The following is a 25,631-nucleotide window of genomic DNA, read 5'->3' as shown; positions in this document are numbered from 1 at the left end:
CTGACTGGGCGGGTCATGGTGGGTAATTATATCCCAGGCCTACAGTTTCCTCAGCAAAGGTCAGTCTTTACTTTAAGTGAGCCCTGTCCATTGTTCTTATGCATCTAGGATAACATACCTCTGACATGTCGGAGTAATTTTCTTTTCTAGGCTCCTTTAAGGTACAAGCACAAACACCAGAGCAAAGGACCACCAACCAGATCATGAGACCTCAGAACCGTACATTGTTATCTTGTTCCTCGCATACCACTTCTGTTTGCTGTAAATGTTAATAACCTAGCCTGTGCCCACCAATGTAAAAGTATATGTTTCTCTATGTTGCTTTTTAATCAGTCCTAGAGATTTCCCCACTTTGCTTTCTCTCACCTCTTTACTCTACCACCAATGCATTTCAGATATTCCTTACATTTTCTCCTTTGATTCTGAATGCATAAAAGGAAATGTAAAACTTCTGTTCTCTGGAGCATTTTCTTTATCCATTGAGCTTTTACTTCCAGGCATGTCTTCAAAATTTTGGCTCAAATAAACTCTTATAAAACTTTTCAATATGTTTGGACATTCTTTCACCAACACCTGGCAGAAGTCATGTGCTAGGTTTCAAAAGAGTCCAGTAGAGAAAGATTCAGGTACTGAGCACTTAAAATGGATTGTCTCATAAAATTCTCACAGTAATTCAAGGAGGTAGGTAATACTATTATTCCCATTTTACAAATGAGGAAATTGAGGCCAGAGACTGTTTTAAAAAATTGCCCAATGTTGATAGTATTTAGTGGAGCCAGGATACAAACACAAGTGATATGAATCCAGAGCCCAGGTTCCCTTACCATTATACAATAGGATTATTGTGGCTTGGGAATTATAATAGCTAACAATTATTGAGTACTTATTATATGCTAGACATTATCTTAATCACCTTGTATACTACCTATTTTAATCCTATCAACCCAGGCAGTGGGTACCATTATTAGTATTTAGCAGGTGAGGAAACTGAGACACAAGAGGCATTAAATTCACTTACTCAAAGTCATACAAATGGTTATTTTGAGGAGCCAGCATTTGATCTCAGGTGATCTAACACCACAGCCTTGCACTTAACCATAACATCACACAGGGGAAGCAGGGGCATCTGCAGGGTAGAGGAGAATGAGGGGAGAAAATTGGGCAGGGATGCAGGTGGAGGTGCCAGTGGATTAGGGGCTAATAAACTATGAAAGCCTAGTATCTCCCCCTTGCATAACTCTTCAGGATCACCCATGGGTCCTGAACTGACTTTCTGACCATCCCCTTTTTGTTGGATGGTCTTTGGGAATGAGATAATACAAATATGACCACTGCCTACTATATTTTTAAAAAAGTTTCTTTGCCAAACAGCCAGCCTGTAGTCTCACAGCATTTTATTCTCTCTAGGCTCTTAGGTAGTATCATTGATTGGCCTTTGAGGAGTTTCTAGAGGTTTTAAATGTTAGTTACTTGGAAATATGAAGACAGTAAATGTGGCCCCTCTTAGTCTAATGAACTTTATTTCTTTCTATAACACCTCATGTGACATGGCTTTGGTTTCAATTCCCTTCATAAGTCCTAGTCTCTGTTTTGGACACGCTCCTGCTCAGTTCTAAGGCACTCGGAATATAGCTTGGTCTTGCAGAGTAGGTGGCCTGTTTACATTCCTCTGTCTAGATATTTTACTTTTGCAGAGAAGTCTAATATCACTTTGTATTTTTTGACAGCCATGTTACTCACATGACATTTCTATTGATTACTACCAGCAAAAATGTCTGAACCATTTTCACAAGTCCTACTGCTACTCCACTTTCACCTGGAGTTATTTGAAGTTCAATGTCGCTGCCTAATTATGGAATGTGAATCTTAGCCTTGGTAAAATACAATTGTTGAATTGGGTTTATCACACTAGGTACTCAAGATCTTTCGGAAACTCTTTGCTCTGATTCTATCATTCCATCTAGCTAACAACAACCTCTTCCCATTCACTGATTAGCTAAACTACTTTCTATAGCTTCTTAAAAAGGTCATTAATGAAAATGTTGAACAAGATAGCATCAAACACAGAACCTTATATTACATTGAGAATCTTTCGAGGTGACACTAGGCCATTTATTTGCACGATTTGGGTGCAATCCTTCTTTCTATCTAGCCAAGTGCATTAAGAGAGTGCTCATGGGAAAAAAGTGAGGAATTATCTAGGTTTACTTTCCCCTTTCCCTTTTCCTGCTCTCCTTTGTCCAGACCCCCTATTGTATGTCTGCCAATTCCTAGTCTCAACCATAAGATGCACCTTGAGAAGAGACAGGGCATGTGACAAAAAGTAGACTCTGACTAAAAAAAAAGGGGGAGGAAAGTTAAATGTCTGTGACCAACTCTCAGGCAGGTGACAGGAGCAGCCATTCAGGGGGGACTAGTTGAAAGGCTATAAATTATCAATAAAATAGGAAGATCATGCAATAACTTCCTGCCCATCTATTTTGTGCAGATGTGAGGATTAACCGCTCTACTATCCTACGAATACTTTTTTAAAAAGTCCTGTTGCCTTAAAATTTTTGACGGACTTCTAGTGGAATCTGCGATCTGTTTCTGCTTTAGGATATAGCACCTGGGGCAAGTAAACATGGCAGTGCCTGATGTGTCAAGGTGGACAAGCAGGTCAGTCACTAGGGGCTCCGCTGCCATCTTGGTTTGTAACCAGTATTGACTGAATTTCTTAGGAGAATGCTTTGGGAGAAGATTGCTGCTAGAACATAATGGAGGTGACTGAGGAAACATTCAGGCTTTAAGTAACAAATCTATTTTGGTTTATCGCTTTACAGGATTAATGAGAAAGATGTAAATTAGGACTTAATCTCTGAGGCAGAATCTTTAATAAAGAAAATCAATATCCACAAAAAATAGAAAAGGTAACAAGTCTGTATGGGCTTGCATTCAGACATTTTTTTCTGTAGAAAAAAAAATGCCTTCTTAGAAAATGACTCAGCAGGGGGAAGTCTTGTCTCTCCTGTCAGGCTCTGTACTTTGGGGTCCTTTTGTGAGCACTCTCCATCCTTCACTATCAAGTTTGACTGTGTGACCCTGAATCTCCTCTCCCTTGGAGAACATGAGACTCTAAAGGCAATCTTCCTCTTTAGTCCTTTTGTTTTATCTTTGTGGTTCTACATTTCTTCTCTTTTCTGTAAGTCTCCACTTTCTCAGCTGACCATATCCACAGTCCTTTAAGTATATTGTCTCTTTACCTTGAGGAGGTCAGCCTGACAAGTCTGCTCAACCTAACCCTGTCTAGAGCCTCAGTGGCCCCAGCAATGCTGAGAAGGGTTCTTTCAGAGCAAACTCAAGATAGTAGTGTCAGAGGTCCCAAACAAATGAAGGGCGGGGACAGCTGGGGGTGGGGGAGTAGACTAGGGACAGCAGCAGGGAACCAGATACCATGCTGCTGAGAAGAAAAAAAGGCATTGGTTTAAGTCAGGAAACAAAAAAAGGGAACTGAGTGGCTGTGAAAGGGTGGGGTTTGCTCAGACTGTCCTTCCTCTCTGGACTGTAAGAATATGTCTCCAGGACCAGTGTCTTCTGAGATCGAGTCCCACCTTCGAAGTCCTGGCATCTCAGTGCATCTGGGAAGCTACCTGAATTAAGTCAGGACTAAGGTGGGTCTGGGACATGGCAGCGGCTGCCTTTTACGGGGCCCCTAAAGGCCAGAGAGAAAGCATGGCTGGTGCCATATAGTTGGCTGGCAGTGGAGGCTGACCGAGGGTGGGAGTCATCAGCACAAGGCCCTGGCAGTCCTTTCTGATGATCAGAACAGGCTGTAAGGGTCCTTTCTGAGGAGGGCTGTGGGGGGAACAGGAAGAGAAAAAAGTAACATGTGGTAATCATCTGAACAGGTAGCAAATGTTGGAAAGGGATACCTGTGCGAAACTTGGCTGAGAAGTAATACTGTCAGTGGCAGTAGGATAGAAATAAGTCCTTTGGTCAAATATTGCTTGAAGACACAGAATACGTACTTGTGTTATTGAGGCTCTTAGAAGAAGAAATTCTAAGAGGTATGTTATCTGAGAAAACAGTAAAAGCTCGCATGACACAATATGTCGTTGACTTTTATAACCTGGGGAAATTTACCTGTTAAGCCAGGGTTTAAGCTACCTGCCTCCAGCTGCATCAGGCCAATGTCACCGGGATTAGAACTGTCTCGTTAGAAAGATCGTGTGCACCAACCTCGTGGTAATAGCGGGTAAGAGACTGGGCCAGAAGAAAGCAGCCTTAGCCTCAGACCAGACTGTGTGGCCAACCCCTGAGGTTTTTCCTATTACCATTGCCTGCCATGTGCATGGCTTTCTTTTCTCTTGTCTTCATCATTTCTCTCCTTTCCTCTCCTCTCTTCCTCTACACCCTCCTCCTCCCTTTCCTTTATTTATCTTTATCACCTTTTCTTTATTCCCTCCTTTATTTTATTCATTATCACATCCCCAGGAACAGAGTCGGTGCTTAGCAAGTAATTGTTGAATTGCATTGAATTTTTCTTGCCTCTTTCTGTCCTGCTTTTTTCCCTTTCCCTTTCCTCCTACTTGCATAATACCTTCCATGTAGGATTGTTGAGAGCAATAAATGTGTTAATATATGTAAAGCAGTTAAAACAAGGCCTGGCAATAGTAAGTGCTAATATCTCAGTGTTTGCTGTTGTTTTTATTCTGCCTGAAACCTGCCGGTGTCCCCAAAGGGCCTGCCTAGAGCAAATGGTGTGGCATTTAGAACAATAGGGATTGCTGGCCCAGACTAAGACATCCTTGGATGCGTTGCTGGACCTCAAATGCAGTCCCAGTCCAGTTTCCCAGCCATCTGGCTCTCTAAGCTCCAAGTTTCTGTCCCATGCTGTGCATTTCCAGAGGCAGGGCAGCAGCAAAACCCAGAAGCAGGGGTCTACCAGCTCAGGAACTGGTCTGAGTACTGTTAGTTGTGGGCTAGTTCTGCTCATTCCTTCATTTTACATGCCAAGCCTCTGAACCAAGGGTGCTACAGCTTCTCTAGAGCCTCAGTTATTTGATAAAACAATGTCACCCTCCAAATAAGCCACAAAATGCAAATACTCATGGGACCTAAAGCATTCTACCGAAACAATATCCCTTAGAGCTAGCTAGCCTTATCTGCTCTATTCTGACCCCTTTTATATTCAGATTATTTACACTTGCGTTAAAGTTCAAATTCCTGTTTCTTGTGTCTAGTGATGTGTTTGTTTAGAATCCTTTGTAAACTTCTTATGATGAGAACTAGTACAATTTTCCTTCCACTTCTAGGGTCTTAGTGCAATTTTAAATTATCATCACTCTAATCTATTGTTTCTTTTAGAGCAAATTTCCTATAGAGTTTCCTTTCAGTGGTCTATACCTATACTAGAAAGTGACTTAGGTACAAGAAGATAAGGCTTTTGAAACCAGTTTTGGTGCTTTTCAGCCAATAATGCCAAGATCTGATTGGTAACTCCTGGGAATAAGGAAGAGCTAGAATTTTCAGTGAGGTGGTGCTCAACAAGAAGTTAGAGACAGATCTTGACCTAATTCACTCTAAAGCTGCTTGGTTATGCAAACGAAGCCATCGGGGAAGGGGGAGAGAGAACTCCTCTGAGGACCCTGAAACAAATGGGCCACGTGTGACTTTCAGTTTCTGTAGAGGTTCATGTGCACTGACTGAGAGTGTTCAGAGAGCATTAGAAACACAAAAACCTTAATCTCAGACTTTCTTTCTCACTCTGAGAGCCATCACCCAGTGTCCTTAGGGTAAATGTTGGTCATCCTAACTTCCAGGAGAAGCTCATCTCACTGCCCTGCCTTCCTGAAAAGGAAATTAACTATAGTCTATTAGGTCATCCCTAGAAGAAGGAAATTCTAGGGAGTCAAGAGAAGTTAAATTATAGACAAATTGGAGGTTCGAATATACTGCAGTTCAAGATCACTGGCTCAATGAGAAAGCAGATTAGTCTGCAATTAAAACAGAGTAAAAAATTAGATTAGAATCAAAAAGAGGTAACTATAAGGAAAGCAGGCTCTTAACATATTTGGAGTGGAAATAGGTACAATGTTTCTGGAAACTATTTTGTAATCATGTTTCAAAATGCAAAATGCATACTTTTTGACTTGGTAAATGATGCTTATATAGAGATTCTAATACCATGGGAAAATAATCAGGAGTAATGTTAAATAAGAACTTTAGGTATTTTGGGGGAAAAGTGTGTTTGATGGATGGATGGATAGGTAATGTTAAGAAAAAATAAACTACAAATAGCATGTGAAATACGATCTCAAATATAAGAAAAATGCACAGAAAATGGAAGGTAATATGCTCAAATATTAATGCTTCTGGATAATGTGTTCTTTTTAATATTCCTCTAATTGACACTTTCTATAAAAATGTTCATTTGATATCAAAAGAAAATAAATTAAAATATTTAAACCTGGGAAAATAAAAACTAAACTGAAACAAAACAAAACAAAACAAAACAAAGGAGCATGCAAGTCCAAAGTGAAAGATATGCATGCCAGCAGTCACCTTCAAGGCAGAGGGACAATACCAAAGTGTTACTGCCAATCTGATGCTGAGTGTAAACTTGTGGATCAGCTATCTGGCTCTCTTTTCATCATCACTTGGTCAGAGTCTAATGTCTCTAGTGCTGGGCAGAAGAGATGAGGAATCCCAGAGACCTAGAAATTTCCAGAACCACAGAAGAAAATGTAAAATGTTAAAGTAAAATGCTGAAGAAGAAGAACTAGAGCTCTGAGACCTCTTGTAAATGACGATAGTAGTTGAGAATTTCCCTGGTTAGACATGCAACCAGGAAACTGATTATGGCTGGAAGACTTCACCACAAATTTGGTTACTTGTAAAGCTCACCCTGAAGCTTATCATAAAATAATTAGATTTCTTTGGGGCCTAGAGTTTCTCGGGAACTTAACAAATAGCAACTAAGTTTTGTTGTTGCTCTGGTTATGGTATATTAAAGAAGACTTCTCTCTAGTTTCAGGGCCAAGGAATTCTCAATCGAAATCTCAATCAGAACCTGAGAGATGCTTCTTGGAGCTGAGAAGAAATTTTTAGTAGGCCAAATTTAGCCCCTCAGTTATACTCTAATTAGAGATAGTTGATAATTCTATCATATTTCATAGTAAAGCATCAGTTAGGAATGAGGAGGACGCACGGGATAACACAAAGGTTACAGTCCAACAGATAAGCCAGACTTGAGTTTGCCAGTTTGTCTAAATAACAGTATTTATTCTGAAAGCGGAAAACTATGATCGCATACACAAGAATGTTCACTGACAGCATTGTTAATAATTGAAAACAAACAACCTCAATATCAATCAATAGGAAAATAGAGAAAGTGTGATGTCATCATATTGAATACTTTATAATATAAAAATGAATTCAATGCATGAAGTAGAGCCACCAAGACAAATCTTAAAACATTACATTGAGAAAAAGAGCAAGTTGCTAAAGAATATGCACCATTTACATAAAAACGTAAACTATATAAACCTAAACTAAACATTCTTCTGGATACTTACATATGTAGTAATGATATAAAAACATGCCTAGGAATGACAAACACCAAAGTCAAGATACTGGTAACCTCTGAGAAGGGAGGGGACTGATTGTGGAGGAGGACATGAGAAGGTTTTGACTCTATGAATCGCATTTCTAAAAACACCGGAAGTTATTATAGCACGATGTAGTACTTTATAGAGGTAAATAGTGATACATATGTATAATATCATCCTCTTTATTTTTATCTATTTGCAACATTACATAATATAAAAGAAGGTATGTTCAATCAAAGGTTTATATCCACAATAAACAACAACAATCCAAGGGACAAAAAGTAGGAGTTCCACCTAAACCCTGAGCTTTTATTCCATCAACAATGAAAAATCCTGAAAAGGAGACAGCGAATGACTCTAAGAATCCACCAGTTAGGATCTCCTTGTGGAAGATTTAAAGGAAAATGAAAGAAAACCTGGTAGGACTGAGAAGAGTCCTCAAGTGGGAAAAAGTTCAGTTGACAGTTAACAAGGCCACATTATCTTTTCCAGTCCAGAGGAATATTGCAGAGGAAAGTGCTCCATGATCTTCTCTCATCCCCTGCACTTACCACCATTTCTTCTTTTGCCAAATGTTCCTAGAAGATGAAGAGAGTCTGTCCCAACTGCTGTTTGATGATAGACATGGGTAATGACAGGATGCTGAAGTAGATGTCATCATACCTTGCTGAAGACAAATAATAATAATAATAATAATAATAATAATAATAATAATAATAATTCCTCTGAGAAGTAGTGATGTACCACAGAAACAGCAAGGGCTGTGGAGTCCAGATGGATGAGGTTGGACAATAACATAATCTCTATGAATCTCACTTCCTTTATCTGTTGTGAAGAATAAATTAAATAATGCATGTAAAATGCCTGACAGGAAGACTGCACTGAGAGAAATAGAGTTATCTTCCATTTCCCTAGAGAGAAAAAGGAATGACTAGAATCTTGCTAGGCAATTAAGTAATGCTTTAAAAGGGAAATAATGAGAAAATACTGCTTCTTGAATATTCTACTAAGTGGTTATTTGAACTATGACTGACTGGTTATTTCTAACTAGCATCCGCTAGACTCTTCCCAATCGTATGCAGGCTATGAAGTCTTCTGAATTTTACTCTGGTGTTGTCCCTAATAGTGTTTTATCCTAGCATGAGTAAAGATAGGAACCAAGGATTGTTTAGTTTACTGATTCTACAACTGCTATTTATATTAACTCCTTGGCATAGTGGAATTCGTAAGATGGCTGAACTGTTACTACTAGCAAGGACCCTTTTTCTGAATTCTGCTGCTCCATAGGTTGCTGGGAGAATGCAAAAGGTGACCACATGAAGATCTTTGCATTTGTAGTTTAATAAAGAGGACATTATAATACTGGAATTCTATATTTTAAATGAATAGCTCTATGTAATTCTGTTATTCCTCCTCCTCTTTCTTTATATGAACACTGTGTGTGTGTGTGTGTGTGTGTGTGACATTCATGTCACTTCCGTTTCCACCCTCTGAGTGAAGTGCAGTGTCAGCCCTCATGGTGCATCTTTTGTGGTCAAATCAAGTCTGTAGGCTGCTGAAATTGCTAAAAAAAAATTAGGACCTGCTACAATAAGTACGCAAAGAAGCTGCAACTGCCCTCTGATGCAGAGTGTCCATTACACGCCAACCTTCAGTAAGACATAAAGATGGACACCTCTTCTTTCACATTATTGCTTGATTCAGTGGTGACTAAGTAAGAGCCACCGCATTTCCATGCTATGTGTGTCTGAAATGGATCACAAGGAATAGGAAGAACGCAGTTAAAGAAGAGGGTGACCAGACCATGGAAATCCCTGTAATCTTCCAGCTCAGTGATCTAGAGGTAGAGGCCATTTCAACCCTTGCTCACAGGGCTAGTGAAAGGCTTACTTCCTCATACTAAGACTGACATTGAACCTTACCTCAACACAGACATTTGAAAGAGAAGAAGGCTTCCTCTTATACAAACTGGGTTTGCTCTAAAAATTTGAAAGATCAGAGGCAGCTTCCGGAAAGACCTGCTTATAGGAAATAAGAGCAGAGACCAAGACTGAAGCAGATGTTGGGTCTGAGCAGGGAGTGTATTCACTAAGAGTTCACAATACATCTAAAGGTAAATGGCTGAATGTGCTTTTCTCAGCTAAAAGAAGCACTACTGGATGTGCTTTACTGGGCAGCTTCTGATCTAATTTACTGGTTATGCTATTCAGTTTCTTTAGATTTTTATTTTGTTTTCTGTAATTTGAGTGTTTGATGGTGAAGAGATAAGTGGAATTCACTATGGGAACAAAAGCAATATTATTACAGAGATCTGGGTTCCTGAGAATAGAGCATTGCTACTTGGTTACCACTACTTCTGGGCAAACAAATAATTTTAATGTTAAAAGAAATCTCTTTGGGCTTTGAGTTGAATCTTAATGTTAGAAAGGACTCTCTTGGTTGTAAACCCTTATCAGTTTGCCATTCCTGTGAAAGACCATTTAAATCAGGGGGTCATGGAAGAGAGTTATGTGGCAGGGTGTGGGGAGAGGTTTGTTCCTTTGTTCAATCTTTCTCGAAAGATCATTTACAAACCATTGAATCAATCCATCACCAGAAGACAAGGTCATCCACATAACAAATCATTCCAAACATCCCTGGTGTTTCTTTAACCTATTTTTGTCCTCCCAGTATGATAATAGAACCTTCTACACCACAGGAAAGATCAAAGTAATGGTGTGGATAGCCTCATGCCTTAATAAAAACCACTCCCTTGATTTCTTGGTGTGAACAATAATCTGTGCTTCACAGGTAGAAAAGAAAAACCTGCTGACTTTATTTCTTCTGCTTCCCTGGTGCTACCAAAAGTATAAAGAGTTTAGTTTTAAAGATAAACCACCAACCCAGGAGAAAACCCACCTCAAACAAAACTTGACAGGGAATGGTGATTTTTTTCAGTATTTACTTAGTGTCCATTTTTTGTATTTATATTTTCACTTTACCTTTCTAATGAAAATTCGGAATTAGTAATATAAGATAGTGCATAAACTTTAAGCAAATAATTGATATGAAGTGTTGCTTTGTATAAGTAAAAAAAAACATGGTGACTTTTTTTAGTTAGTACTAATATCTTTATTATGGAAAGGAAATAATTTTTATCACTTAAAATATTTATTTTATTTAAATATTCTACAAATTTTTATTTTTAAAATTATGGTAAAATACATATAATATAACATTTATCATTTTAACCATTTATTTATTTTAAATTTTAATTAGTTTCAAGTATACAGTACATTGGTTAGATATCTATATAATTAGTAAAATGCCCCCCCAATTGCTCCCTCCCCTGACCCTCACGGAGCCAATGTATTAATGCTAATTCCCATCCCCGTGACCATCCATCAGCTACTAATTTGTACTTCTTTAACCCTTCACCCCATTCTCCCAGCCCTCCAAACTCCCCTTCCCTCCTCTATCCATCACCAAATTGTTCACTATATTTGTGAGTCTGTTTTTGATTAATTTGTTCTTTTCATTCCTTAAAATCCACAGAAAAGTGAAATCATGTAGTGTTTATCTTTCTCTGTCTGACTTAAATACCTTCTAGGTTCATCACAGCAATATCTTTTTCCATCCCCTTCCTTTTCATATGTAGAGGTCTTGTTTTCTTATCTTTTTAGCCACTCCATCTCTTGGTTGGAGTACTTAATTCTTTTCCATTTAAGGTACTTATTGATAGGAATGTAGTTGTTACCATTCTTTATTCCTGTTTTTGATACATGTTTTTTCTTCTTAAAGAAGTCCCTCCAACATTTCCTGTAATTCTGGCTTGGTGGTGATAAATTCCTTTAGTTTATTTTTGTCTGGGAAGCCCTTTATCTGTCCTTCAACTCTAAATGATAGCTTTGCTGGATAAATTATTCTTGGTTGTATATCCTGAGTCTTCATTCTTTTGAATATTTTTTTTTTGCCAAGCCCTTCTGTCCTGCATAGTCTCTCTTGAGAAATCAGCTGCCAGTTGTATGGGTGTTCCCTTACATGTAATTATTTTTCTCCTGCCGATTTAGAATTTTTTCTTTGTATTTAACCTTCGGCATTTTAATTGTGATGTGTCTTAGTGTGGGCCTCTTTGGATCCCTGTTTTTTGGAATCCTCTGAGCTTCCTGGGGTTTTATGTCCATTTCTTCCACCAGGTTAGGGAAGTTATCCATTATTATTTCTTCAAACAGTTGTTCAACATCTTGATTTTCTTCACTTACGCAGATCAGACGAATATTTGGAGCCTTAATAGTGTCCCATATCCTGCTTAAATCATCTTTATAGTCTTGGCCTCTTTTTTCTTGTGATTCTGTTTGAGTGTCCTGATTGGCTTTCCTGTCCTCTAGATAGGGCATGTGATCCTCTTCTACATTCACTTTGTTTATTATTTTTTTTTAATTCCATTTAATATACTTCTCATCTCAGATAACGTGTTCTCCATTTCAGGCTGGTTCCCTCTTATAATCTCCATCTCCATTTTTATCTCTTTGTTAGTGTTCTCTACATTTCCCAAAAGTTCATTGAGCATCTGTATAACCAGTGTTTTGAACTCTGCAGTTGTTACATTATTTGACTCCATTATATCTGGATCTCTGTTCTGTTCTCTCATATAGTTTCTGCTTCTTTATCTTCCCATTTTGGCTGCCTTTCCATGTCTGTTTCTATGTACTGAGCAAAGCTCCTAAGTCGCCCGATCTTATTAGTGTAGATTTGTGAAGTAGGTGTCCAGTGGCACAGTCTGGAGAGGGGTTCAGCCGCAGACCAAACTTAGCTCAAGCCTCTACCCCTCCCAGGCCACCTGTTAAGATTAAGCAAGTAGTCCACAGATGCTGTGCTTATAGTTGCCTCAAAAGGCCACACCAGAAACCGAGGCCAGCTGCTTCCAGTGTGAGTCTAGGCACTGCTCATCAAGGAGCACCTGACTTGCTGAGAATATACTTGGATGTGGCTTGGGTGGAGCCATGAGTTGGGGGAAGTGGGGTTTCAGGGAATCCTCTGGGTGGAACAACCTCTGTTATCCAGTTTGATGACATCACAGTTATGACAGCTCTGTGTCTGTGCACTGAGAGTGGGGAGGGCTCAACAGGGAGCAATGGATACCTCCAGCACTTCTGTACAGAGAGAGTCTTGCCTCAACTCTCACATCAACAATATCTCTCAGTAAGTCTCTAGTGCCCCCTGCATGCAAACAGGCACTGGTGCTCAGAGCAAGCAGGTCCGTCACTATGAAAATCTGCTCACAGGTGAGGCCTCTTTAAGAGGTGTCTGCCACCACTGCAGCTTCTGTCTCACTCAACCACTCAAGAGCAGGCAGCCCCGCGTCCTCACCCCGTCCTAACTTCTATCATTGCAGGGTGATTTCTCATTTATCTCCCTAGTTGTAGGGCTTGTTCATCTAGATCCCAGGTGATTTTTCTTTGCTGCTACTCCTTGTTTCCATTGCAACTTTGATTTGGTCACCGGAGGGATGAACAGAACCTCTATCATCTACGCCATTTTTTTTCTCCCCTCTCCCATGGTGACTTTTTATAACTTTATTTGCCTTTCTCTATTTCAGTTACCTAACCTGAATCTTTCCAGGGTACTGTAAATTTGGAGAGGCTAATCAAGTTACTTTTTATAAATGATCAGAGATGACACCTATAAGAGTAAGACAGTTGTGTCACTTTTGCATGATGCTGCTTTAAACAAAAAAAAACTAATCTAATCAGAAAGATGGGGAAAAGCCAAAAACAAAAGCAAAAATGACTCTCTCTCAAAAAAATTGTTTTTCAATTTTAAAACAAATCTTTCATCCTTTATAGCTCAGCCAGTGGGTGATGGGCAAAATCGGTTGGGCAGCAGTTAGTATATGTCTATAACTGCAGGTGCAGCCTCCATATCCTTATTTGACCCCTTGGTTACAGACCTCAGTGGGACAATGTTTGAAAATTTATATTCACTGTCTAGGAAACTGGGAACTGAAAGTCCAATATCTGCCTCAGTGGAGTTCTGGCACCTGCATTATCCCTTCTGGGGATATCAGGGTCAACAGCTGCAGAGAGACTTTTGCTGTTCACAGATTCTGCACATATCATAAAAGGGCAGTTAGTATAAATTTGCCTCTAGACATTACCAAGCACACAGGTACATGTCATTTGGCATCCATAGTACTCCAAGAACTCAGTTTATGTGAGCTCACAATGTAGGACCAATTCCCCCAATTCGATATTCATCCACTATACCTAAAAACTGACAAAGATAGGGGATATGGAAGGTGGATGGCAAGGTAGGAAGAAGGTCTTTTGTTAGCTTTGCAAGTTTCTGCTCCATTTGAAACTAGGTGGCTAGGCTGAGGGGGAACCAAGGGAGATGAGGATTAATGTGCTGGGTTGTCAAGAACTTTCATTATCAACAGCAAAAAAGTGAGCTCCAGAAATAAGAAGCTATGGCTGCAGTGATACTGGAGAGCATCTTTCTGAAGCGATCCCAGCAGAAAAAGAAAACATCACCTTTAAACTTCAAGAAGCGCCTCTTTCTCTTGACTGTGCACAAACTTTCCTACTATGAGTATGACTTTGAACGTGGGGTAAGTTTCTCTGCTGTGAAACCCAAGTATCAAAGACTTGGTCTTAGATACCCCTTGGAGAGAAGGTAGAGGCTTTTTGGTGGGAGGAGAGAAGTGGAAGGGACCCAAGTACATTTCAAACTCAGCAAAATGTTTCCTAGCCTAGAACTAGCTACAGCCATGCTGGAGAAAAAAAAAAAAACTGAAAGGTACTGAGAAGCCGTGGGGAAAATTTTACCATGGGATCTTGCCATAGGTGAGCACTCATTAAATGATTATTAAGAATGAAATCTAAGACTTGGAAATTGCTTTCTTATTTTCTAAGATAAAGACAGTCATCCACTCTTCCGTAGTATTTTCCCTCCATCTGGTAGTCAAAAAAGATTAGATTAATAGATCTGAAAGTTGATTTTTTCAAAATGGCAGGTCCTGATAATAGAGTGTGGGTATCACTTCACTATGTTGAATGATTAGATAACAAAATCTAATCATCTGGTTGCTTAATCACCCTTAATCTTTCTCCATTTTCTTCCTCATTCACTTTCTTAGAGAAGAGGCAGTAAGAAGGGTTCAATAGATGTTGAGAAGATCACCTGCGTTGAAACAGTGGTTCCTGAAAAAAATCCTCCTCCTGAAAGACAGATTCCGGTAAGAAGAGATTATTGTCAGAGGAATGAGATGGGAGAGCGGTTAAGAAATTTGGAACACTGCAGTTCTCTGTAAATAAAACTGGTGGTGTACTATGGAGTACAGAAAAGCTTTTGTATAAAATTCTTCACTCTGCCATGTATTGATTATATTGAGTCTCAGCATCTTTCCCCCAGATGCAGAACAACTCACTTAATCTAGAAAATTTGTAACACCGATTTTAAGATAACATCGTATCAAGTTTACAAACTGATCAGAGATCATGGGTTTTACTCCTTCAGGTACCAGGGTCAGATTTGCAGGCTTGAGTTTTTCTCCACTAGCAACACATGCAACCACACTAAAATATGTGTTATATATTTGAAACATAGAATTATACTACACATCTTGCTTTGAAACCTACATTTTCAATTTAACAATATATGAAAACTTTTCTCCATGATGATACCCTTTAATAACATGAGTTTCATGACTGTATAGTATTCCTTATCTTGGGTATACTGTATTGTAATTTGTTTAATCCATTTTCTATTACTGCACATTTAAGTTATTTCCAATTACTTGATATTATAAACCATGTTGGAGGATCATCTTTTCATGCATCTTTACATACTTTTGTTATTCTTTTCTTATAATAATTCCTAAAAGTAAAATTTTGTCTTCTCTTTATGAAATCTGTGCATTTTGGTTATTTTTACCTTTTTTATTCTACTTTGCTTTCTAGAAGTGAAATTTGAATTTCATACTCTCCTACAAACTGTGTGTGAGAGTTTCTATTTCTCTGCATTCTTTTTTAATACCAGATATTTTAAATATTTGTTAATTTGGCAGGTAAGAAATGACATTTCACTGCTGCCTTATTTTGCAATTGTTTTTGTTACTCATAAGGTTGAACAATTATACATCTATAGCTTATTTATATTTTTTCATTTGCGAATTGCCTGTTAATTTTTGCCCATCTTTCTACTGAAATGTTTACCTTATTCCCAGTAGTTTTTAAGATATCTCAATATATTAAGCATATCAGTTCTTTAACTGTAATAATATGTTGCAAATATTTTTCATTTATCTTTGAATTTTGTTTATGGTGGTTTTTTTTTTTTACCATACTATATTTTAACATCTATTATCATCAAATTAGCTTACCTTTTCTTAATGGTTCTAAATCTTTAGCATTATATTAGAAAAGCCTTGCCTCCTGCAAGATTATATAAATGGTTAAACTTTTTCTCCATCATTCCTAGTTTCATTTTTTACATTAAGCTTTTGAATCCATTCAGAATTTACCTTGGCATATGGTGTGAAATAGCTACCTAACTGACTACCACCACCAATATTAGTGGTTAATGTTCTAGCACCATTTATCAAGTAACCTCCCTTTCCTTAATGATTTGAGATGCCTGACAGTTTTTTAAAAAAATTTATTTTATTATTAGTTTCAAGTATACAGTACATTGGTTAGACATTTATACAGTTTATAAAACAACCCCCTCCCTAATTACTTTTTCTCTCCTATGGTGCCAGAGCCCGCCGGCAGAGATCGAACAGCACCTAAAAGAGGGGGGTGAAGCCTAAGAAAAAAGAAGATAGGAAAGTGCTTCGGGAGGGCATACAGTCACTGCTGCAGCCCCAAGTTTATTTAGCACAGCCTTTATATAAGTTTTTGGATACAATAGCAGAGTATGATAGCAAAGCACAGAGTACAATAGCAAAGTACAGAGTACGATACCATAGGAATGCTGACATTTCCATAAGTTCCTATATATCCTTCCCTCAGGGTACAAACATCCTTTTCTGGGCTGTAAAACATTCCACTATCTTAAGAGGATTTCTTTAAGAGGCAAACCTCCCCTCCAGGGTCAGTAATGTTTAACTCCACACCCTGCTTCCTAGAACTTTTGTTTAAGCAGTCTCAGCAGTTGCTTCATGGCTATCAGTTACGTGACTTCTTCAGTGTCTCTTAATGGCTCCCGACACTCTGGCTCTACACTTAGCCATTACATTAATGCTAACTGCATTTCCTATGCTGTGCTCCCCATCTCTGTGACCATCTACCAACTACTAATCTGTACTTCTTTAACCCTTCACTCTATTCTCCCAGCCCTCCAACCCCCCCACCCCCACCCCTCTGGCCATCACCAGACTGTCCTCCATATTCGTGAGTCTGTTTTTGATTGGTTTGTTCTTTTTGTTTCTTAGATTCTTAGATTCTCATATAAGTGAAATCATATGGTATTTATCTTTCTCTGTCATGTTCTGGATTCCATGGATATGTGTCCTTATTGGGTTATAGGAATTAATCACTAAAAATTTGCATTGTCTGTGCAGGAGAGCCTTCTGAAGCTACAGCAAAGAATTCCCAGTACTTAAAAAAATCCAGGAAAGAATAATGCATCAACCAATAACCATGTTTTTTTCTTCTTTCATTGCAGAGAAGGGGTGAAGAATCCAGTGAAATGGAGCAGATCTCAATCATTGAAAGGTTCCCTTATCCCTTCCAGGTGAGTTATTTTCTCTCACCAGCTCTCAAAGGGACTTGTAATTGTTAGGGGCGGATTGTGGGATATAGGGAAGGATACTAGGTCCCAAGAAACAGAAGTTGAGGTAGACAAGAAGGTTGGACTGAGAAATGAGACTGCCATGAGCTGAGAGCATTTGCTTTCTTTATTTTCCCAATATAACATAGTTTATTTTAGTCTCTACACCTCAGAGACTCCATAATGGCATTAATTCTATTATGGTGTGTCTTGTCTATGATAACTACATTGAGAAAGATGCTGGGTTTGTCGAGCGAGCATTTCACTTTCTTCTGGTTCTGCCTATCTGTCTAAAAGTGGTCATGTGAGTTGAAAGGTCAGAGAATGGGAGAGGAGGAGTAGTATTAGGAAGTTTGGTATGGGGAAGGCTTATTAGACTTACACATAAACTTAAATTCTATTCTAGTATGAAATAACTAAGGAGCCACATAGACATCTGTTTGGTTGATGCATTGTAAGCCATAAAAGAGAACAAGAGCTTCAGAATTGGCTTGCTTATGTCCTGAGAACTCTGTAGGCCACGTGTCATGAATATAGCGGCCTCTGCAACAGCGAAAGACAGAAAAGGAAGTGGAAAGTCTCAGGGGAGAGGGCTTTCTGTCATGGATTTATGAGCACAGCAAGACTAACAGGCAAAAAGAAAAATGTAAAAGGATCTTGTCCATGTCCTTGACTGTATCAAAGTTTACAAAACCTGTGAAGGAAGGGTGTTTTAGACATACTTTTGCTACCATTTCAACAAAATGACATAGTTTAGCTGGGCTAGTTGATAATGGTAAACAGCAGATCATTCAAAATTAATTTACTTTTGACTTTAGAATCCACTATGTGATAGATATCTGGTAAGTCTGCGAAACATCTTATATGGTTTATGCACCTCCACAGCACTTAGCACAATGCCTTGTATATGTGAAGTGTTCAAAAAATACTGACTGTTTGATTTGATGACAATGCTTAATTTGCTTTACTCTTTTTTGAAGTAGGGTTGTGGTTCCAAGTTTGGTTTATTTTGGCAAATATTGACAAGGGGAGACTACTAGGCAGGGAGGGGAAAATTAGCCATGAGTTAAAATTTTACTTCATGTTTTCCAAATGAATAATCTATATGTACTAACCAAGACTTAAGTTATACAAATAATTACTTCAATTCTTCCCTATACAAATTCAAAGTTTAATAAGGTCATAAAATAGCTTTTGTTGGTTAAACAAAAATCCTGTCTCCACCACGGCTGAAGGAAATGTTGTGAACTAAGTTTACACACAAATCGAAACATAACTCAAGAGAACCTAGGAGTATTCAATAAGCTAAGACTTTCTAAGTCCTACATCCCTGAATTTGAATTACTTAGGAATTCTGCAGATAATTCACATGACACTGGCCCAGTTACTGACTAAAAACTCTGCCTTCCTTTGTTTTCCACTATGCATATACAAAGTCGTTGCTTAAGATTTGGTCCTTCAAGGTTTTTCTTCTTCTTTTTTTTTTTCTTAACCCTAATTGCTGAAGTGTGTGTCCATTGTCTCAGGTTGTATATGATGAAGGGCCTCTCTATGTCTTCTCCCCAACTGAAGAACTGAGGACACGTTGGATTCACCAGCTAAAAAATGGTGAGAATTGTTTGTAAATAAACAAGTTTCCAAAGGAAAAAAGAAGGAAAGGAAGAAAAGCAGGAGAGAAGTGGGGGCGGGCGTGGGGAGAGAGAGATTGGAGAAAGAGAGATGGAAGGGAAGGAGGACGAGAGAAGGAGGGGGAAGAAGAAGGAGAGAAATAATTTTCCCCATATTACTGATCCAGCTGAGTTTCACATTCCATCACATGAATAAAAAATGACATGCTAGACTAAGAATTTCAACCCAGTTCCACCGCTATCTCTGTAGTATAATTTTATAATTGTAGGTACCTCCATTTCCCTATTGACACAAAGCCCCATTCTTTACACTGATTGCAAGGGTGGGGTGGTGTGGCATTCAAAGGTTATTGCAATATTTTGAATCCTAAGTATACAATACTTAGTCCCCAAAAATTAAATAGATGATTATGAGAGTGCTTGAAGTCAGAGTGGGGAACCTTATTCCAAGCCCTCTTCTACCACTAATAAGCTGAATGACCTTTGACAAGTAGGTCAACATACTTCTTTTAGGCTCAGTTTCTTCTTCTGATATAGGAATAATAACGACGTCTGCCATAACTACCTCCAAGGTTGTCCTAAGGATCAAATGAGGTAATACATGTGAAAGCACATGGAAAACCATAAAGCACTGCACAGAAAGCACTATACATATCTTCACTGTGAATAAATATTTTCCAAGGAACTATTTAATATTCCTAGCTTTGTGAGGACCTAAAGTTAAACCGTTTCAGCATTTCACATAGACCATACAGTGTGCTCAGATAAACTTGACTGTAAATGCTTGTAGCACAGGATGCATGCACACACATTTGGGTGTATATATAGCCACATGTCAAGTGACTGAGAGATTAACTGGTTGAATTAACATCAGGAAAGGCTGCCTAGAGAAACAGGAAGGATGGCAGACTGATAACAGCATGGTTGGGTTATTGCGTGACAGCAATAACCTTTGTCTTAATAAACATTTAGATTATCATACCTGGTGGCTGACTATACCAGCTTTGTTTACTCCTTTGAATGCAAGTCTATTAGTTGACATAAAAATAACCAAGTTTTTCAAGCTGAAAGAGGAGAGGAATAGGGAAGAGAAGGGTCATTTATTGAATTCTTGCTATGTGCTAGACACCAAGCTAAATACGTTATATTTATTATTTCATTTAATTCTCATAGCTACTCTGGTAAAACAACAACAACAATAACATTTAATGAGCACTTACTGTGTACCAGGCTCTGAGCCAAGTGCTTTGAATACACTAGCTCATTAAATCCTCACAATCCGCCTATGAAGTATGTATTATTCTCCTGTTTACAGGGGAGAGAACTAAAGCTCAAAGAGATTAAGTAATTTTTTCAAGGACACACAGCTATTGAGTGGGGAAGCATGGATTCTTACCACATCCTTAGGTCTACATGACTCCAGAGACTAAGCTCATTACATAGTTTTATGCTGCTTGGTTCTCAAGTTCAGAAATTGCACTTGTGGTTGTTAGCAAGATACAGTCATGCACTGCATAAAGACATTTCAATCAATAACAGATAACATATGCTATGGTAGTCTCATAAGATTATAATGGAGCTGAAAAATTCCTATTGCTTAGTGACAATGTAGCCACCATAATATTGTAGTTCAGTGCATTTCTCACATGTTTGTAGTGTTGCTGATGTAAACAAGTCTACTGAGCGATAAGTTATATAAAAGTAGAACACATACAATTATGTACAGTACATATTACTCAATAATGATAAAAAATGACTTTTACTGATTTATGTATTTACTATACTATACTTTTTATCATTATTTTAGAGTATACTCTTTCTACTTATAAAAAAAATGTTTGCTGTCAAAAAGTGTGCAGTGTTGTCTACGGCCATGCCACCCTGAACAAGCCCGATTCCATCTGATCTCAGAAGCTAAGCAGAGTCAGGCCTGGTTAGTACTTGGATGAGAGACCACCTAGGAAGACCAGGTGCTATAGGTGTAAAAAATAAAAAAAATAAGGGATTGTAAGCTGGCAAGGTCCTTGCAATCTGTGAGGTCAACCAAGGGTTGCCTCATCTAAAAAAGTGCGTAATGTTACACAGGCAGCAGCAGCCTCACACATCCCATGTTTACCACGTCTCTTGATTACATCATTTTCTCTTGTACTTGATTTCATCTCATGTAGTTTTGTACAGTAACTTGCTGTACAGGCTTGTAGCCTATGAGCAATACATCTTACCATATAGCCTGAATTCTATGTCTATGTCTATGCACAGGTACCTTGTGTATGTCTACGCACAGGTACCTTGTGTAGTAGGCTCCACCATTTAGTTAGAATTGAGTGTACTCTATAATGTTTGTGCAATGATTAAATCACCTAATGATGCATTCCTCAGAATTTATTCTGGTCATTAAGCAGTAAAAGTCCGTATTCTAGAGTAAGGCTATGCTGAGTATTGCAAATGGGTGATATCTTGCACCACACAGTTAAGTTCTTGGCATGTTTTGAGATAAGAGGTGCGCTTTAGACCTAGGGGTACAAAACAAGCAAATGCTTCAGTAGTGTTTATTAGGATCCAGGATCCTCTGAGTTCTTTACATATGTTAAGTTATTTCTTCCTAATATTGACCATATAAGACAGTTATTTTCATTGTTCCCATTTACAGATAAGAAGACTAAAGTACAGAGAAGTTAAGTAACTGGCCCAAAGGCACTCAGTAAGTGGTAGGGTCAGGCTTTGAATTCCATGTTCTGAATGAACAGGCTGTTTCCAAGCCAGAGAAATATTTGCAGAGGCTGAAATAGGAGCTCCAGAGGTCATATATATTTGTACTTCTTTGGTTCTCTCCACATGCCTCATACAGTGCTTGCACACAAAAAGGGGCCAATAGTTCTGTTAATTGATTTTTCTGTGGGAGTACACAGCCACCACTAACTTGTGCTCTACATTGATGGATAGATAGGATTTAGTTTGGAAATAGGGGAAGGTGGATATGCTAGCTGAGGGAGAAACAAAAGAGAAAAAATGTGGCATGTACAAGTTAGTGACTCCTTTACACTTCAAGTACTAATTTCAAAACCAGTTGTAGGTTAGCCCAATAAAGATTTTTTGAATGCCTACTATATTCAAGGTATGAGTAATGGCCAAGGATATGAATATCCGGCTTGTAAACTTGGTTTATTTACTCAGATGTTAACCTTACTATATTTATTATGCACTGTTATTAAAGTTCATTAGGTAAGTAAAATTACAGTAAAAATAAAGCCACAACAAAAAAAACACCACCACTTCAGTTGAGTCATTAGTGTGGGTAGGTGCAATTTTGCCTTCTCTTCCTTTATGTTTTACTGAAGGCATTTTTTTCCAGTTATTCCAGACCTGGGTGTATGTCTTATTGAACCTGCTTGGGCTGACAACATGAGCCAAAATGTAAATGTCTTGCAACAAAGATCATAGTTGTTGGAAGATTTAGGTGCAAGTTCTAACAACCCCAGGACAGCCCCAGGTGCTAGCAATGCCAATATAAAAATAGTCTAGGAGCCATAAATCCCACTCTGGTGATGTCCCACTTTAGGGTAAAAATACACCAATTAAAAATCACTAACGTGAAAAAGGGACCTCATCAGAATCCTGGTGCTGTGAAGGGGCATGAGGGAGCCTTCTGAAGTGCTGGATCTGAGTGATGGTTAAATAATTATAGACAAATGTGGCTAGCTACATACCTTAGATCTGTGCACTTTATGTGTAAGTTATATCTCAATTTAAAAAGTAGGGTCTAAGTAACCTAATATCTATCTGCTACAGTTTTTCAGTGACACTTTCAATGAAAAGTTGTATGCCTAAGAACTTAGCCATGGGCTCTCTCCTTTCATTTCTTTGAACATGGTAGTGGACAATTCGATGTTACAGAACCACAGATTTTTGGCTATATTCACTCTAGAATCTTTGTTTAGTCAAGCTTAATAGAGCCTATCCTAATTGCAACTTCAAACATAAGCAAATGATGTGACTTTACCAAAATGAATGAGAGTGGCCTTGGCAAAACTCTAACAACCAATATGGAGAGGAATAATTCATTCATTCTTAAAACAGAATTTTAAACATTATCCTGATAAATATGTATATGGGACAGCAGACCATCAAGTATTTGCAGAATGTGTGCCAACCATTAGTGCTTCCCATACAGGCTGGCTCTATGCATTGGCGAAGTAAGCAGTCTCTCCTAGCCTTCCCACTTGAACACTGTCTTAATCAGCTCTAGCTGTCATAACAAAATACCACAGACTGGGTGGTTTAAACATTTATTTTTCACAGTTCTGGAAACTGAGGAGTCTAAGATTGGGGTACCATGTGCTTTGGTTCTTAGTGAGAACTCTCTGCCTGACTTGCAGACTGGTCACTCTCTCACTGTGTCTTCACATGGCAGAGAGAATCTCTCTCTTGAGTTTCTTCTAATAAGAGCACTAATCCCATCATAAGGGCTCCTCTCTCGTGACCTAATTACCTCCCAAAGGCTCCACCTCACAATACATCACATTGGGAAGCTTCATAATGTAAGTTTTGAGGGGACACAAACATTCAGTCCATAATAGACACTCTGCTTTTGCAATTGTCTCCTAAGTAGCTGAAAATACCAGTTTTGGATTAGCCAACAAAGAAAGGGCAATCTTAAAGGGACCTCTTCAGAGGCAGACATTATTTGGTAATGTAAGCTTGGTTTTTAATGAGTGTGCTAGAGGTGAAGAGAGCAGGAAGCTTTTTGTCCCCTCATTATCACATTAGCATATCTTTGTTTAGAGTAGCTAGTTGTTAAGAATTGTTAGAATATCTACTGGTGTCTAGGCCTGTACCTGAGGGTTTTCAAAATCTCTACCTGAAGGGTAGGAGGGGCAGAGGGTGGAGGCAATAGAAATAATCAGTCCTTGCTGGAAGAATTATACAGAATATTATTCAGAATTTCCAGTGCCTGGTAATGATAAAAGTCAGACAGACTTTCGGTTGGTTTTACTATTATTTTAAAATTCTCCAATGGCCATACCACCCTGAACGCGCTCAATCTTGTCTGATCTCAGAAGCTAAACAGGGTCGGACCTGGTTAGTACTTGGATGGGAGACCACCTAGGAAGACCAGGTGCTGTAGGCTTTAAAAAAATTGTGTGCAGCTCCTCACAACCTGGACCCCATCTGAATAGCTCCCACCATCTTGCATGTAAGAGAGTGCTAAAAAAGTGAAGGGTGAGGGTAGGCAGGGTAGAGTAGATATAAATCTTCAAATACATGTTTAGAGAACATTAAGATAGCAATTTTTTTTAAGACAGAACTTTTGTTCCTTTGCCTTTAAAAAGCACTTGGCCACCAGAAGCTTTTAGGCTTTCCCCAAAACCCTAAGTGAGTGGAGCGTGACTAGCAAGCTCTTAAGGACTGGAGTTGGTCTCCACGAAGGAGTTTTGTTTGGTTTTTATCTTTTTAAAAAAGTTATGCAGGGCTTGGCGGTAGTAGTAAAAGCTGAAAATGTGTACGTCTTCAGATGTGCATATTCTTACACCACCCTAGGTCTTTGCCCTAATGCTAGTGATTGTCAATTATTTCAGTTATCTTTGCTCCTCTGTTATCTAACAACATGATCCTAGGATGACTTGTCTAACCGACTTCATGTTAAGGTTCTTGAGTTTCCACAGTATTAGAAGCCATAAGACCAATTCCTCCTATCTTATACCACTCTATTCTTTTCAAAGTACTTTGGCTTCTGGGATATCTTTTGAGCCTCACAACCTTGTAAGGGAAAAGGAGCTGCTGTGTTTATCTCCTACAATGAGTTCAACCCACCTCGGTGGCCCTAGAAAAACTGAAACTCTGTTTATTCTACAGGCAGAATCTAGGGGCAAAATTGCCTTCATTTGCCCCTGAGCTCGCTCTGTTGACTATTCTATGAATACAGAAATCCTGATGCAGAAGTTCTCATTAAGGCAAATATGTAAAAGATTATTCAGGGAGCTAGGACATTGGTATATTAGAAGCTGGAGTGAGAGTTTGGCTTGGGCAAATTGTGTCCCTTATCTGGAAAAGAACACCATAATCAACACCTGTCTTACAGGAAAATTGTAATGACTACTGGGAAAACATAGATAGAGTGTTTTTGTTCTGGGCTCTGGAGACATCAGCTATTCTTATCATGTTGGTCAGGAGATAGTCATCATGGCTGACCACTGAAGATAACTGCACAGCTCTCTGGGGCCAGGCTTGTGAGCCAACTGGCCCTGTTGTCTGCTTCCCTTCAAGGTAGCAGAAGAATGTGCAGTTGTTTGAAGTTCACTACTAAGCTCAAAGAGGAAAACATGCAAATTGTGGATTTTCCCACCTGTCAGATGTGATCTGTCTTCTCTCCTGTTACAGTAATCCGGTACAACAGTGATCTGGTACAGAAATACCACCCGTGCTTCTGGATCGATGGGCAGTATCTCTGCTGCTCTCAGACAGCCAAAAATGCTATGGGCTGCCAAATTTTGGAAAACAGGAATGGAAGTAAGAGATCTGATCAATACAATTCCTCCCTCTTTTGACTCTGTCAACCACTCTCTCAAGGGTCTATCAAGCGCAGGTTTGTACATTTTGGTCACTGTACAAAAAGGCCTGGGAGAAGGGATCTGTGGGGACCAAAATTCAGCTGGTCCTCTAA

The 25,631-nt window shown here is 38.8% G+C and overlaps 1 protein-coding gene and 2 pseudogenes across 1 annotated transcript in view; all 3 read left to right on the top strand.

The window, feature by feature from the left end:
• Positions 1–3,509: 3,509 nt before the first annotated feature.
• Positions 3,510–25,631, top strand: part of BTK (Bruton tyrosine kinase) — a 32,162-nt gene continuing 10,040 nt past the window's right edge. Inside the window, exons 1-6 of the mRNA XM_016132181.2 lie at positions 3,510–3,650; positions 14,008–14,178; positions 14,707–14,805; positions 17,238–17,306; positions 18,869–18,950; positions 25,349–25,477. Of these exons, the coding sequence (XP_015987667.1) occupies positions 14,038–14,178; positions 14,707–14,805; positions 17,238–17,306; positions 18,869–18,950; positions 25,349–25,477 (520 nt within the window). The 5' untranslated portion in view covers positions 3,510–3,650; positions 14,008–14,037. The remainder of the gene's footprint in view (positions 3,651–14,007; positions 14,179–14,706; positions 14,806–17,237; positions 17,307–18,868; positions 18,951–25,348; positions 25,478–25,631) is intronic.
• On the top strand, positions 20,834–20,952 carry LOC118608522 (annotated as a pseudogene).
• LOC118608250 lies at positions 23,980–24,098 on the top strand (annotated as a pseudogene).

This window comes from Rousettus aegyptiacus, unplaced genomic scaffold, assembly GCF_014176215.1.
Source record: "Rousettus aegyptiacus isolate mRouAeg1 unplaced genomic scaffold, mRouAeg1.p scaffold_m13_p_9, whole genome shotgun sequence".
NCBI classification, from domain to species: domain Eukaryota; kingdom Metazoa; phylum Chordata; class Mammalia; order Chiroptera; family Pteropodidae; genus Rousettus; species Rousettus aegyptiacus.
The sequence above is the reverse complement of the archived record's forward strand: the minus strand, read 5'-3'. Positions and strand labels throughout refer to the sequence as shown.